This window comes from Harpegnathos saltator, unplaced genomic scaffold (genome assembly GCF_003227715.2).
Source record: "Harpegnathos saltator strain DR-91 unplaced genomic scaffold, Hsal_v8.6 scaffold12, whole genome shotgun sequence".
NCBI lineage: Eukaryota > Metazoa > Arthropoda > Insecta > Hymenoptera > Formicidae > Harpegnathos > Harpegnathos saltator.
The window spans coordinates 797,865-813,566 of record NW_020229895.1 but is presented as its reverse complement, the minus strand read 5'-3'; the positions used below and the strand labels follow the sequence as shown (position 1 = coordinate 813,566).

The following is a 15,702-nucleotide window of genomic DNA, read 5'->3' as shown; positions in this document are numbered from 1 at the left end:
GGCAGATATCAACGTCGATGTCGCAGGCGCAAATATTGTTGTCCAACGACATCAATCAAGTATCGTATGCGTATCGTTTCGTTTATCGCCGTTATCATTGAAAAAAATGCCCAAACAGATCCAATCTTGACCACTCAGTGTGGCCAGTTTCGCGCAATAAGTACCGCGGCAATTCACGGTTCGGTTACTCGCGCTTTGAATTGTATCCTGTTAGCCACTAACAGCCGGTGAAATTCAACAACGAGCGGGCTCGCTTCTTCACTTCACCGCGAGAAGCGAGAGCTGTCCAACGACGAGAGCAGCGGCAGCAGCAACGTCTGTTGCAGCGTCTCGCAAGTCCCACCAATATAGTCGACTGTCGGAGTTACGCTAATGGCCGATAATGGAGCCGCCGCAGCGACGTCGTAATCGAATTATGTCACCCGGTAGCCGCTCGTGATCCGCAAAACAACGTGTTACGGAAAGAGTGTGCGTTTCTTCAAGGTCGTTAAGTGCCCAAACAGCTCGACGAATTTTTCGTCAGCTCGCTCGAAAAGAAGAGAGAGAGAGAGAGAGAGAGAGAGAGAGAGAGAGAGAGAGAGAGAGAGAGAGAGAGAGATTGCTCTGTATAATTACAATTAGGTAATAACTCGTGCTGGCTAACGAGATCCGTTTCTTGCCGGCCGACAAAACTATTTCGCGTCTTGCTTGGTAGGTCTGCCGCGCATGACGCGTCTAATTTCTTCCTATCGAGAGATTGTATCAACGTCACCGTTATCATACGAGCACTTGGTCAACCTAATGATCCGGAACACGTGCACTGAGAGAAAAGTATATGACATTTGGAACTACAATGATATAGTAACTAAATTATAGTCCGAAATATCATATTTATAGTAAGTATTACCATAATATCGGTGATAATTGCGATATAGGCATAGTATAACCGACCGTATAATATTTTTACCAAGAATTATAATAAGTTAAACTAAAAAATTATAGTATGGATGCAAATATAAAATGGTAGATAAAAGTAACTCTTTTTTTTTATAGTCAATATTACCCGAATATTTGCTAAATGATGTAACTGTATGAATATTAAATATCGCTATATTTGTGAATGAGAAATTATCATATTGTGTGGTAAAAGTAACTAAACAATTATTTCAGACAACCACTGACTATATATTTGTGTTTATTCTACTACATTTTGCAGGTTTCCACGAACTATAAAAATATGTTTGACGCCAAAATGAAGTATAAAATATAGTGAGATTATAGTTAATTCAACTATATTCTTCTATCAGTGTGACCTTTCGCGTGGTGACCTCGCATGTGCCATTACGGCGCCCTTGACCGTCACGTGGCACGTCTCTCCATTGTTATCGATATGTGATATTGCAATGCTAATGCTAATGCGAACGCTGATATTGATAACAGCCGGAGCGCGCTAAAAATAATATCGTTTACGCGCCAAGTGCTCGCTGCGAAGGGTGCAAAATATGAGTTTCCCTCGGCGCATCGCTTAATGCGCGAACACACAGAGTTCACCGTTTCCACACCGTGGAAATGCGAAATCAAATAGTGGTCAAGGTACCGGCCGACGCTTTCGCAATGGACAAATGTGCGCTCCGCGCTTACCGGGTTATCTCGAGTCAATTGTTCGCTCGCTGAAATTGCATCAAGTTTCGCTTAAGAGTGCCCGTTGTTACCGTTGTGGATTTTTCAGCCACGGTTACCATCACGATGTTGCAAACGAGGGTCCGGAGGCCCGACGAGGTCGAGCGGTTCACCTGAACGGTCGTTGACCGTCTCTCTTCCCCCCCGCCCCCCGGGAAGGAATATCCAAGACAAAAAGAAAGGACACCAAATACGCGGGAGGAGGAGGAGGAATGGGCCCTTGGGCCTTCGGCGTACCGGTCATCCTCGTCTCAACTGCGGGCCTGCTTCTCAACGGCTGCGTTCTCCTCGTCGTTCTCTGTCTTGGTAAACAGGTGAACGATAACGAGTAGATATATATATATATATACATATTTATGTGACTCATTTTTCTCCTCTTCTCATTGCGCCGTTTTTCGTTACCATGTGTCACGTGCTTTTTCTCTCAGGATCGATTCCTGTTCCACGTAACTCGTGGATTAAAATACGAAAAGTCGCGTTGAAGTCGCACGTGCGAATTGAATAATTGTCGCAATCGCTGGTGTTTTTCGACGAAACGAATATATATGTGTGTACATGTACATATCCGTGGACCGTATTTTCTCCGAGCGCGGATTAACGTTGAAGTTCTTGATGCTCTTCGACTGCGAGCTTGACGGTATTAAAAGATACAACTACGAGGCAAATTGCAAGCAAAGATAAAACGAAAAATTGAAGACCCTCCCCGGTGAAATGGTACACCGATAAGATGAACGATGAGCTCGCTCATACGGGTGATTTGATCCGCGTTCTTGAGGAAGGTGCAGACTGTCGTTGTTTTATCGCAACAAATGGCCGGCCGGCTTTGAATTTGGCTACGTTCTTTGAGAGTTCTCGATGCCACTAAGGGCTCTTCATCGCGCACAAAGTCAGGCAGGAGTCTAGCGGCAGCGTTGCAGCGTGAAATTGCGGCCGTTGTATAGGCTATGAAAAGTTTAAATTGCAAAATTCCGTCGGATATTAAAAAACGTCGGCGGACAAAGCATCCCGATAGCGCGAGCGTAAAAACGACAAACGAGGTCGATGCGAATCATCTGCTATGCCTGCTATGTTCGCAGACTCAGCAGCAGCAAACAGCGAACACCCTGCTACTGATTCATTTGGGTGCCGTAGAAGCCGCGGTGTGTCTGATATTACTAATTTTCACGACCGGCCCCTGGCCCGTAGCCGGCACTTGGTGCGTCCTTCACGGATTCCTCTTAGCGCTCTTACACCCCGTCGCTCTTTGGACCGTAACCGGATTAAATTGTGACAGGTGAGTGTCTCGCTTTTGCCGCTTCTCCCTTCTTTTATCCTTACTCGCTGCCGCCTTTGATTTTCTCTCATCTCGCTCGACGACGAGCTTCCGCGCGCACCCTGTCAGATTCGTCGCACTCTCGAGATTTTTTCGAACGAAGCCACGAGTTTCGAAATTTCGCTTCCGCGTCAATCCCGCAAACTCCGACAAACTCCAAGGATTAATGGGGATTTCAGATTACTGCGATACATTTCGAATTAGTTCGTTTCAGCAAACATAAGTATGATTATCTACGTATCGCAGAGATAACTCGAAACTCTACTTTCTAAAACATGTGTCAGAATTGTGATATGTGATGTGTCTTTCCTAAATAATCTGTTTGCCGACAGTCGTCGACGAGATATAGAGAGATCCTTGAAAAGACTGATAAAAAGACAAAGATATAACAAGACAATAGTTGTTTATACATTCAAACTTGGACTCGATACGATAACAACGATAAATATTTAAAAGCAGACGTAAGGAAGAAGGCTAATAACAATAAGATATAACTCGCGACAAAAGAAGGACATTATTGAACGTAAAAGAAAAGATAAAACTTTGTAAAATTTACAATAGGACTCTAAGACCGATACTCGTGGCTTTTTAAATTATATGCGATCTTTGACTCATCGTAGCTTTTCCTCTCAAGCAAGTAGTCGATCGATGAGATGACTCGGAAAATATTAGAATAAAAATACTTTCGTCCCCTCGGTCCGATCCGAGGCACGAGAGCGCAAGAGCCAGCGCGTGAAAAAACCGCACATTTTGCACCGGAGGGAAGAACGTCGCTGTTGTCCGAGTAAATCGAGGGCGAAAAGCCGCGGAAGACCTTGCTCTTACGAGGAAACTCCGATAAAAATCGAATTCAATCTCGATGTATGGCATCGAGTGACGTAACGCGCGGGCAAGGCCTTGGCTCCATTTGACACAAAAGCCAACAAGATTTCCGATGTGGGATGTCAATAATGATTCCGCAAGCTCAAACAGTATCACCGTGGCTGTCAGATGACGCCCGTTCGATATAGTCTATAACCTAGAATTCACATTGCCCCATTTCAACTTGTTGCTGAACCTTTCCGCAAACTCGCAACGATGCACGTGTTTCCGGACGTACAGCAAATCGCCGCGCCGCACAGTGGGGCATTTTGAAAATTTACTGCTCACAATGTCTAGAACCCTTGATTTTTAACTGATTTGGATCATTTTTTTTTTTTAAATTGTTGGTGAAAGAATTCTCTGTGAAAACTGTCGTGGCCGATTTTTCTGAAAAATGTTTAAAACATTTTTTAAATCACATAAACTGCGAGTCCAACAATGCTAGATTACATCACTGAGCTCCAAGTGTGCGTGTGCGCGTGTGTGCGTATGAAGGGAAGTTCTTTCCATCGTAAATATGTATAATCAGTCACGATTACAAATCGTGTCGTGGATATATGAGCCAATCGCTTCTTTTTCAGAGGAATGCGAAGAAGCACAGCATAAACGTTAAATTAAGAGAATACGCCAGTATGGTGCAAGAAAAAGTTCTCGTGAGGATACGAACACGGATTTAATTCATAAATTGTTGATTCCGTCAGATCCGTGTATCGCTTCGTTCACAAAGTTGTGGACATATAAAATCAGAAACGTTGATCCCGAATGTGAAAAGCTTCTTTTACAACAATAAGTACCTTATCACCGATTTGGAAGATATTTTTATGCCTTTGTGTAGTTGGTTGGATGTCTGGCAGGGACAGTGTTAAGACAGGGCTCAAGGCGAAGGTTCGCTAAAAAAACAACCTAACGCGCCTGTAACGGCACCTCCAGGGTGGTGTGGAAGTCCTTTATCGGCTCACATACCCACGACATATTTGTAATCGTGACTGATTATACAAATTTACGATGGAAAGAACTTCCTTTCATACGCACACACGCACACTTGGAGCTCAGTGATGTAATCTAGCATTGTTGGATTCGCAGTTTATGTGATTTAAAAATGTTTTAAACATTCTTCAGAAAAATCGGCCACGTTTCGGACAGTTTTCACAGAGAATTCTTTCATCAACAATTTAAAAAAAAAAAATGATCTAAATCAGTTAAAAATCAAGGATTCTAGACATTGTGAGCAGTAAATTTCCAAAATGCCCCACTGTGCGCCGGCTGGATCGTGCCGGTTGCGGAGCGACAAATTTGCCGGGGAACGCGATTCAAGAGGAATTTGTCTCGCACGAATTTGATCCCCGCTAATGATCAAGTCGGTCAAGATCGTACAAAAGGAAACTCTGACCTGACCTTGAACTACTTCAGACGAAAGCTCGTAGAAATTCGATTTCCCTTTTCCCCACGAGCTTGACGAGCCTGAAGAGCGGCAGCTCTTCGTCGCTCGAATTCAAGCGACCGTACCGTTCGCTCGTGTAAAGTGGATTCTCCCGAGTCGTCGGACGAGGATTCTCATGCGATATTGAAAAGTGACCGTCGCGAATTTGTTGGCCCGATTCGAGCAGCCATGAGCCCTTCATGAGATATTCATTCGCCCTGACGAGCCCGAGTGGGCGGTGCGCTCACACTCGCCCGGAGTGAGATTCCGCGCACGAAAGAATTAAGCGAATGGATTCCTACAGCGGCCACGTCGCTCGTGCATTACTCTGTACAGGTATTACGCGATTGCCGCACCGTTGCATTACGCCGCTCTGGTCTCCCCGCGCCGCGTGGCCGTTGGATTGGTCGCCTCTTGGACAGGTGCTCTGCTTCTATGCTTGCCGCCATTCTCGGGTCTGGTGCCGCCCTACAGGTTCGTATATACATGTTACACCATTAACCACTACTCCAACGGGTCCATGTTTGCGACGCTGCTTGCGCGTCCTACAGCACTCTCTGTCTCTCTCTTCCTCCATCCCTCCCTCCCTCCCTCTCTCTCTCTCTCTCTCTCTCTCTCTCTCTCTCTCTCTCTCTCTCTCGTAATTACTGCATTTCCTCGCATAACAAAGGAGATTCGATTTACTTTGCGTTCTCTGTTTCTCTCTGTTTCTCACGCGCGTTTCGCACGCAAGTTGAGTCTCGCGTTGAGTAAAGAGCCGCGTCGCGAGGACAATTTCCTCGCGACGCGGCTGGCATCTTTCCTTCCCGCCGGAGCGCGCACGAAAGAAATCTCATTCGGAGGACGGTGTTCCGTGTTTCGTGTTCGGCGGAACGACGCTCGAGTTGGTCGCGCGACAATACGTTTGCGCGGGGCAACTCGACATCTTAATGAGACCTTTCCTATTTACGAGGGTAGTCCCAGAAGTACCTGACCTGACCTATAGAATGCTTAAGTTTGAAGTCTGACGACGCTACGTTGTTTAGTATTTGTTTGGCAGCCATCGATAGTGAAGAACGCTCTCGGTGAATTTGGAAACATGGAAAAAATTGATCATCGTTATGCGATACGATACTTTCATTCGAAAGGCCTCACAGTCCAACCAATATGAAAGCGGAGCTAGATTCTACTCCGGGGGAGTCCGCTCCTTCGTTTGCAACAGTAAAATATTGGGTGGCAGAGTTTAAACGAGAGGCCGTTTAGACGAGGCCGTTTAGACTGCCAACGACGAACATCGCAGTGGTCGACCACGCCAGAAATGGTGAAGAAAATCCACAAAATGATATTGGATGACCGTCGCGACTGAAAGTGCGCGAGTCAGCAGACACAGGTAGGCATTTCAAAAAGTGCTGTACATCGCATATCGACTGAAAATTTGGACGTGAGAAAGCTGCACGCAAGATGGGTGCCGCCGATTGGAACGAAAACAGCGTCGTGAGGATGTTTCAGTGAGGAGCGTTTGGCGAAATTTCGCGGCAATAAAGCAGCGATTCATAACCATGGATGAAACATGGGTCCATCACTTTACACCTGAGACGAAGGAACGGTCAAAACAATGGACCAAGGTGGCTTGATGGCTATTTTGAGGAGCTCGACGATCCCCACTACAAACAAGGGTATCCAAGCTGTTGAACACCGCTGGGAAAATTGTACTGAGCTAAAAGGAGACTGTGTAGAGAAACAAAGATATTTTTTTCCCAAACTTTTTGTGCTTTCTTTGTTAGGTCAGATACTTCTGGGACTAACCTCGTAGCTCCGGCGGCGTTCGAAGATATTGAGAATCTCGTCTGAATGTCGCGAACGGGGAGGCACCTCGCAAAGTTCCTTCCCCGTTTCTTGCTTTCAATCCTCCTATCGTCGGTATCAGGTATAGTCCAGGACTGGGTTGCTGCGCCCCAGATTTCGGGAACGACACCTGGGGCTCCGCCGCGGCGCTCTACGGCGCCGTTTACGCTATCCTGGGATTGGGCCTGCCAGCCGTCCTCGTGACGGTCTGCAATTTACGCGTATTGGGCATAGCGCGGTATCATCGGCATCGTATCGCCAGCGCGATCTACGAGGTCACCCTGAGCGCCCAGGTGACCATCACCCACCAGCGTAATCCGTTTTTCGTGCCGACCGTCACCGCACCCTCGGCCGGCGGACCGCCGCGATTTCACAGCGCCGCCAGCACGGTTAGTGAAAATCAGTTCCCACCGGTTACTTACAAAGGCGACTTAAAAATCGCCAATGGTTGATCGCACAGAGTCGAGAGGTCGAAAGCGACTCGCCCGATTACGGCGATATACCGCCGTAAATCCGCTCTCGAACTTTCGAACGTAACGACGATTCGAGATGATGGCGAGTGATTGGAGCGGCATTCTCCGGACGAAATAATCGAACGGATTAATTCGTCACGTGTCGCTCAGCTTCTATCAGGCTGATCGGGCTAATCAACAAGCTCCGTACTTAAAGCCCCGGTCTGTAACTTCATTCCCCCCGTCCGCGAGTCCGGAGTTAGCAAGTCAGATCGATAGACGCCGCGCCGGCAGGCGTCGGCAATTTACGATCGCCCGTCGGAACTTGCTCGCTCGCGTGCTCGTTCGTCTTGTGTTTATGGACCGCAGTCAAGCTTCTCTATTCTCTGGCAAGTGACGCGAGACGCCTTCCAGATGTAATCGCTCGTTCCCCGATATTGACGGAAGCCCTCGATATTCTCTAACTCGGCGCGTTTATGAAGATAAATAGCCTCGCGTCGCGCGATCGATCGATATCCGCCGTCGCAGCGAGAGAGAACTTGGACAGTGTCATCGAGAGACAGTGTCACGAACGTCCGTGACTTTCCCCAGGTGATGCAACTGGTCGGCTCCCTGTACCTGCTCTACTTTCCGTACTGCGGGCTCATCCTCTGGGAGGCTTGCAGCGCCGCTAACCAGCACCGTCTCCACGCGCACCCCAGGCTCGCCTCTTTGGCTTCGTTTCTACTCGCGTGCTCGCCGCCCATCAACTGCCTGCTCTATGGCCTGAAGTCGCAAACCCTGCGACGATCCGTGCAGAACTACTGGCGGAAAAAGGCGACCAAGTCCGAGCTGCAGCAGGTAATCCGACGCGATGAAGAACGCGGATGAACGAGCGGCTTGAAATAGCGCGCTCGCTTGCTCACGGGATCGTGTGACACCAGTAACGGCGCTTTTCGAACTTTACGGTTATCATTGTCGTCGTTATCGTTCCATGTTCTCTCTCTCTCTCTCTCTCTCTCTCTCTCTCTCTCTCTCTCGAAGCTGCCACGGCCGTGCGCGAATCCTGTTCCAGGAGATACAGGCGAGAACGCCGAGCGTCGCGGGTTCCAGGCGGCCTTCCGGCAGCGGGAACGCTTCCTTCTTCCCTTTCCCGCCCTTGCAACGGCGTCTCAGCGAGGCGTTATTGGCTCTCGGCTCGTGCAGAAGCGGAGGTACTTTCGGAAGCAATAACCTCGGCTTCCACCGCGGCAGATTGCAGCCCGCCGCGTCGTGCAACACCCTCCGAGTGCCAGCCACCGAATCAGGTAGGCGAGGTTTATATGCGACTCGCGACCATCGATATTTGCTCCTGCTCCTGCGTCTGTATCCGAGCGCAGTCACTTGACGAGGTCTTAAGTAAGGCTAACCTTTGAACCCTTAGAGAAGTGACCGATATTTCCCAACCCGACCCGCGATCGGGTCGGATCGTCATTCCATGCTTTAGAGAATAAGGGTTTGCTTTTGCTTCAGTGGAATGACTGATAGACTGATTTAGAAAGATCCTTTGCTGTATATTCGTATGACGACGTAAACCTTTCGACACTGATACGAGCGTCATCCTTTCATCATGACGCGCGAAGGTGAGCCGAGCAAACTGGTGAGGGCGAGTGCGAGCGCCGCCAGTCTGATGGGTCCTCATTATCGGAGCGACTTTATCGGGGCGGATTTGGACGCGGGATGCTCCATAGCTATGTGCGAGACTCCGAGGCGGAGTCCGAGGATTCTCATAACGCGCGCGTACAGCGAGGAGAGCCAGGACGGAGGTAGTCCGCTCTTAAGGAAACCCTTCGCCTGCAATACGAATCCGCCGCCGTGCGAAAGTACGTCCCAGACCATATTAACATTCGTAGTGGTAGATGTGTTCGCTCTGATTTCGATCATCCGAGTCTCGCGAGTTTGAGAGAGATCGTAGAGAGAGAGAGAGAGAGAGAGAGAGAGAGAGAGAGAGAGAGAGAGAGAGAGAGAGAGAGAGAGAGAGACAATAATGTTGCGTCGCTATTGTGAGGCGCGTGTCTCGCGAGGCCTCGGGGGGATCTTACGAAGAGAAAGGATTAGCCGAAGAAGCTGAGATGTGGCCGTGGCAGCTGAGGTCCGTATTGGCATCGTAAACTTGGAACTTGTCTCCCGTAAAGATCTGTATCTACGCACGGCCCGAATCGTTTGTCGATAAACGCGAAACTCGACTGCGAGAAGCTCACATTCGCAAGTCTGAATTCGCGAATCTGAGCAATCTCGAATCTTGAGGCACGTTTCAAGTGACGACAGAGCACCGATACTAGTCCAAGAAGTTTCTCTGCGAAAGAGGAACGGCCGATTCGTCGTTGTTGCCGAAGCTGTTATAATTCATTGGCTGCTTAAACTCGAGCTGCTTAAGCTCGAGCGAGAATGATATATTCATCGTTGCGTGAATGAATAAGATAACAAGAGTAAAAGGGTAAAAAGAGTATATTTTATAATACGTGATCGCGCACATGATGCGATAAGATACGTAAGAAAGACTGCCACTTCTTCAGCTGCTCGTGCTAATGCGCGCGCGCGCGCGCGCGCGCGCGGGCTTCGATTCCGGGCTTGATTTAATTTGTCACCTGGCGGTGAATGCATTCATTTTTTACACGCAACAGCCGGCTCCTCGCAACGACAACCAGGCGGTTAGCCTCTATTGGCAAAGTTCGAATCAGCCAGAGAGATTCAGTCGATGATACTAAGCTACTACTTCTTTGCGTGCACGAATCGATAGAGGGGCAAAAAGGGGGAGCCGTGCGGGAGCCGACGGGAGGCAATATCGCTAATATTACTTCTATTTTCTCTCGCGAGTTCTCATTCTTCCTCCCCGCGCAAGAACCCACACATACGTTCATGCATACCCACCCACGTGTGTAGGATACAATCTTCCCGCTAAGGGGGGAAGGATAAGACGAGTGATCGGCGTAACATCATCCCGGCGCGTCGCAAGTCTCGTCCTGTGGAAATTCGTGAATGAATGTGGAACTTAAGCGTTCCGGCCTCATCTAACAAAGTTCCCCGTTTCGTGTTCCCGCGCGTGTCCCGGCGTGCACAGAACGCCGATGGAGGCACTGCAGCACCGGCAGCGAGAGCAGCACGGGGAGCAGCGACGCCAGTGTGTGGACCACCGGTGTGCCACCCAAATACGTCAAGAGCAACGCGAAGAGCACGGACGGCTGGTCGTCGTCGCGGCGGTACATACGCGGCAAGAATCTGGAAGAAGGCGCGCTGTCGAGCGTGATTAGGCCGAGCAACAACAGCGAGAGCAGCGATACCACAGATACCACGACGGCCACGACTACGACCACCACGCTGCTCAAGTCCCTCGCCATAGTAAGTGTCCCTCGTCGAGCAGTCTTCATCGGCGATTCAGCCGGCGACAGGCGACTCTTATCTCTTCTTCTCTACACTACTCTTCACGAAATGATGACCTTGCGGGTCTCTCGACAATTGCGTTATACTAAGGTCAATCGGAAAGCTCCGTCCGTTTGATTGCAAAACGTACGGCTTTACTTGAGAAACAAAATAGAAAAGGTATCGGGGAGTACAAATTAGTTCGGTCCGTTTTTTCTTTGTGCTAAAAGATGTATTTGTTTCGAAACAAAATGAATGAACAGATCAATTAAAGTATTTTCCATCGCCGGCTACTACTTTCTCCCATTTCTCAGGCAATTTTCGAACTCCATCTCGAGAAAATGACTCGTCTTTCGGGGCGATCCAAGTTTGGAGCCAATTTTCGATATCTGCGAGAGAAGTGAACCGGTGACCTGCCAAATCGTGCCGCATCCTTCGGAACAATCAGTAATCAGAAGGAGCAATATGTCCGGAGGATACGGCGGGTGCGGTGAAACATCCCATTTGAGCGTTTCCAAATATTTTTTTACGACTTTTGCGACATGAGGCCGAGCGTTGTCATGAAGAACGCCTTTCAACGTCTCTCGGTTTCAGTTCGCAAGGCACCCAATTTCTTTGTTTTTGAATAATTCCCATGTCTCTCAATCGTACGGAAACGGCTTGTTGTTGAGTCACTCTCAATGATTCTGCAAGCTCCTCTTGCGTTTGACTCTGATCTTCTTCGAGTAATGCCTCTGATTCTTTGTCCTCGAATTTTTTTGGCTGTCCAGAGCGAGGCTTGGCTTCGACGCTGAAATCTCCATCCTTGAAACGTCGAAACCATTCCCTACATGATTTATCATGTTGGAGCAGCGTCACCATAAACTTCAACAAGCATTCGATGGGCTTCAGCTGCACTTTTCTTCCAATTAAAGCAGAAAATTTTCCTTCCTTGCAAAAACCTTTCCTAAGGCTTTCAAACGATCGGAAATGACAGATTGAGCACAATTTAATGCTTCTGCAAGTTGCTTTCGCGCTTGACATGGTCCACTTCGCGTCCACCAATGCCATTCTTCGTCTACTCGAATACTCTTGGCCGAATACTCCAGAACGCTCTTTGTCCTCTACATCAAAATCACCAGCGTTTTAAAGCGCCGAAAGTATTCTCCGCATGTTTTCTCGGAAGCAACATTATCACCGTAAACTTCTACAAGCATTCGATGAGCTTCAGCTGCAGTTTCCTTCCAACAGAAGCAAAAGACACTTGGCGCAAATGACCCTTATTTGGCTCAAATTTCGACATTTTCCTTTATGTACTGAATGTTATTGACAGATGTCAAGACAAACCATTAAGCCTCGTCGTAGACATTAGAGAGGTTAAACGACAGTTCTAGCTGGATGGACGGAACTTACCGATTTACCTGATAGTACGACTGATACTTTCTACAATTTGGTCATAGTAATTTTATCCGACGAAACGATGCTCAGATAATAATTTTCCCAAAACCTTGATTGACGTTACGCGCAGGAAAATAACGGGCAGGGCGACAGGGGGAAGGAGAAGGTGAACGGTAACATGCAGAAGAGGGAGTACAGCGAGAGCGAGAGCAGTTGGAGCAGCGTCGAGGAGATCGAGACCAAGGCGATAACCGAGAGGAACGACGAGGATTTCGCGAGGACGACGGACGAGCCGCGGACGAGACCTCCGCGACGAAAATCGAAGGGAGGCAGCGCCGGCAATCACGAGCCCGAAGTAGCCGAGGACCGTGAGAAAGCCGCGCAGCTGAGGCCCCTTCTGACCCCATCCTCCTAAGCGCCTCCGCCTCCTAAACGTATTTTCCTTTGGCTGATCCTCGCTCATGTCCCGGATAAAACGAGACCTCGCCGTGTGTACGCACTTCAGCAACACTGATACTCACGACGCAACACACACACACACACACACACACACAGGGAGTCCCGAAATACAGGAGATACCGAGAGAGAGAGAGAGAGAGAGAGAGAGGACGTGCCTCTCGTCACGAATACACCCGATGAGTTTGCGTAAATAAAGGGTCGACTCGGGTGAATCGCAAGCAAATTATTTTCGTAACTGGCGCGTATATTCGAGCACACGATGGGGAGGGTAATGTCCAAACGGCGACCTGTCCGTATATTTAGTATCGCGCAATGCAACTTTCATCCTTTCTCGTGCGCTCCGGAAGAAGGAGGGAGAAAACGAGGATTCGGCGCATCCTTTATGCTCGACGTCAACACATATATCGACATATCCTGAAATTATATTTTTGTACTTTTACTCTGCAACACCCACACACCCACACACACACCCACACACACACACCCACACACACACACACACACACACACACACACACACACACACACACATTGCACGCGACGCGACGCGACGCGACGCGGAAGCGCCGCTCTTGCAAACAAGGGCAACCAAGAAACAACCGATTAATAATAATATACCGCCAGCAAACTAATCTTTCGGCGAGTTTGCCAGCGCGCTTGCTGCTACTCACCCCCTGGTGGAAATCGTCCTTAATTTACCGAAGCGAGTTTACAGGGACTCGCGACGGAGCGGAACAAGTGAGGTGTGTCGGAAAGTTCTCTTAATAGAAAGACCGGTAACAATGTCGAATCAAAGGTGGCAACTCCGCGGAATGTTCGGACGTTTGCAATTTCATCGTGGGCCGCGGAGCTCCCCCTCCCCCCCCCCCCCCCGCCACTATTTACGGAAGAACAAGCAGATCTTTCGCATTTGTCTGTTGTCAAGTTTCGCTCGCTCAGTAGTTAATCGTGTTGCATCTCTCGACGTAATAATTCCATGGCTCCTCTTTCACCGACTGACGCGTCTGCGCGCGCGCGTAATTAGTAGCGATGTAGATGCGGTAAAAAAAAAAGAAAAAAAAAAAGAAGAAAAAACAAGCGACAATTAGAGCGTAACGCAAGTAGCCGTTGGAATTGACACTCCAAAGTTCGCGTAGGGCATATATGTGCGTACAAATCTCACAGATGTGTAATCTCAGATATCTCAACGTTATTTGGTCGTCTCGCGATTGTCACCCCACGGCAGGAATACCTCGGTCGCGACGGGGTACATTGTTAGAGGACAAATGCTGCAAGAATCGGGTCCATATTCACGCACTTTTAAAGTTTAAGTTCACTGTCGGGGAGCTTCTCCTCCGAAAGGGAGGAAAAATAACAGCGTTAGCACCGAGTCGTTACCGAGAAGAAGTAACCAGCAAACGGTATTGTACTTTTTAACTCTGTTTAAGATTTATATTATAGTTGTATACCTACGAACTCTAGTCATTCCGGTCGTGTATACTCAATCAATTTATCAGCAATTCTACCGATCATTTAGATGATAATGTGTTATTTATCATGGCGGGAGATTGCAGAAGTCGTCGAGTTGTAATCGACGTTGCTTATTGTAGCGTGAGTACGGATCTGTGTGCGTGTGCGAGCGTATAAATGTGCGTATATGCGTCGTATATGTCGGCGTATATTTCATTTATCTAACATCGTTGTTGAATATACATGTATACAGGGTGCTAAATTTCAAGCGTAACCGGTAAAAAAATCTCGAAAACTATGAAAGATATTAAAAAAAAAAAGCTAAAACACGTGTTCCGCGATTTCGAAGGGTAAAGAGAATGGCATTATCAGTTTTTTATTTGGGAGGGCATTTTCAAGGTCAGTTGAAGGTCAACTTAATTTTTTAAAACAAAGAGCCCAATTTTTTACTGCATCTTCTTTTTCTACCAATTAATTTTAACAACTTTTGTCTGAAACCTTTTTTGTTATTTGCCTAATATTTTTTTGAAATATTTAAGGAAAACTTGGTAACTTTCTCGACACTTAACTTACGATATCTCGCTAACTATTCGTCGAAAGAAAAAATAGTATTAGACTCTTTTACTTTATTTACTATCAAGAATATATTACTGCAATAGTGCCCTAACTTTTGTTAATTTAATAATTTTGAAATTTCCAAAGATAAGATGCCATTCTCTTTCCCGTTCGAAATCGTGGAACACGTGTTTTAGCTTTTTCTAATATCTTTCATAGTTTTCGAGATTTTTTACCTGTTACGCTTGAAATTTAGCACCCTGTGTATATATATATATATATATATACATATATATATCGTTACAGCCGATGCGATACTTTATTATCGTACGCACGAGACCATTGATCGTTTCCACGCGTGTGTCACGACGTCCGTGTAATTTTCGAATATGATAGAATCGCTTAGTCACGAGAGAGAGAGAGAGAGAGAGCTGCCTATCAATTCGAAATCGTCAATTAAGATCGCAAGAGACGCAGCTCGGGTGCCATTGAGGATATTAATTGCGTGTCGTTCGATCGTCGTCGTCGTCGTCGTCGTCGTCATCGACGACGACGAGACCTGAGGAACTGTCCGGGTGCGGGTGTTGTATCGATGTTAATAATATTATCAAAGTTGCGACATAAAAACAAACGATGTCTGAGTGTACGAAATTAGCGCAATAAAACGAAAAATTAGCTGAAAACTTCTCGACCAGTTGGTAGTGCCGTCAATGTGCCGAAACGGCATTTCGCCGCTCTCCTCCCTCATCTAGCATGCGGAGAGCAAGTCGCACGATGTCGTAACGCAATCCTGTTTCGCGCTATTTCAAGGAGCACACGCGGCGGCAACTTTATCAACGGCGGAGCGTAAATTCCGCTTTTGGCAACAGTTCCCCCGAAAATTCGACGGGTCATCATTTGAAATGCAAATGATGGTTATCCAGCATATGCTCGGACTGCATAACCGGATTTCGGAG

General features: G+C 47.6%; 2 protein-coding genes across 4 annotated transcripts in view; one reads left to right on the top strand and one right to left on the bottom strand.

Moving 5' to 3' along the window:
* The window catches only part of LOC105182332 (G-protein coupled receptor 52), a 36,765-nt gene extending 23,547 nt beyond the window's left edge, over nucleotides 1-13,218 (top strand). The window contains exons 2-10 of one of the 3 annotated variants that reach the window (XM_025305305.1): nucleotides 1,709-1,973; nucleotides 2,736-2,932; nucleotides 5,589-5,726; nucleotides 7,159-7,465; nucleotides 8,120-8,368; nucleotides 8,583-8,814; nucleotides 9,130-9,369; nucleotides 10,608-10,885; nucleotides 12,414-13,218. In XM_025305305.1, coding sequence (XP_025161090.1) covers nucleotides 1,872-1,973; nucleotides 2,736-2,932; nucleotides 5,589-5,726; nucleotides 7,159-7,465; nucleotides 8,120-8,368; nucleotides 8,583-8,814; nucleotides 9,130-9,369; nucleotides 10,608-10,885; nucleotides 12,414-12,698 — 2,028 coding nt within the window. In that variant the 5' untranslated portion in view covers nucleotides 1,709-1,871 and the 3' untranslated portion in view covers nucleotides 12,699-13,218. Of the gene's footprint in view, nucleotides 1-1,257; nucleotides 1,974-2,735; nucleotides 2,933-5,588; nucleotides 5,727-7,158; nucleotides 7,466-8,119; nucleotides 8,369-8,582; nucleotides 8,815-9,129; nucleotides 9,370-10,607; nucleotides 10,886-12,413 lie in introns of those variants that run through there. The other 2 variants (XM_011139678.3, XM_025305313.1) reach the window with 2 other exon arrangements.
* Nucleotides 1-15,702, bottom strand: part of LOC105182333 (phytanoyl-CoA dioxygenase, peroxisomal) — a 50,559-nt gene that overhangs the window by 29,373 nt on the left and 5,484 nt on the right. The window lies entirely within an intron of this gene.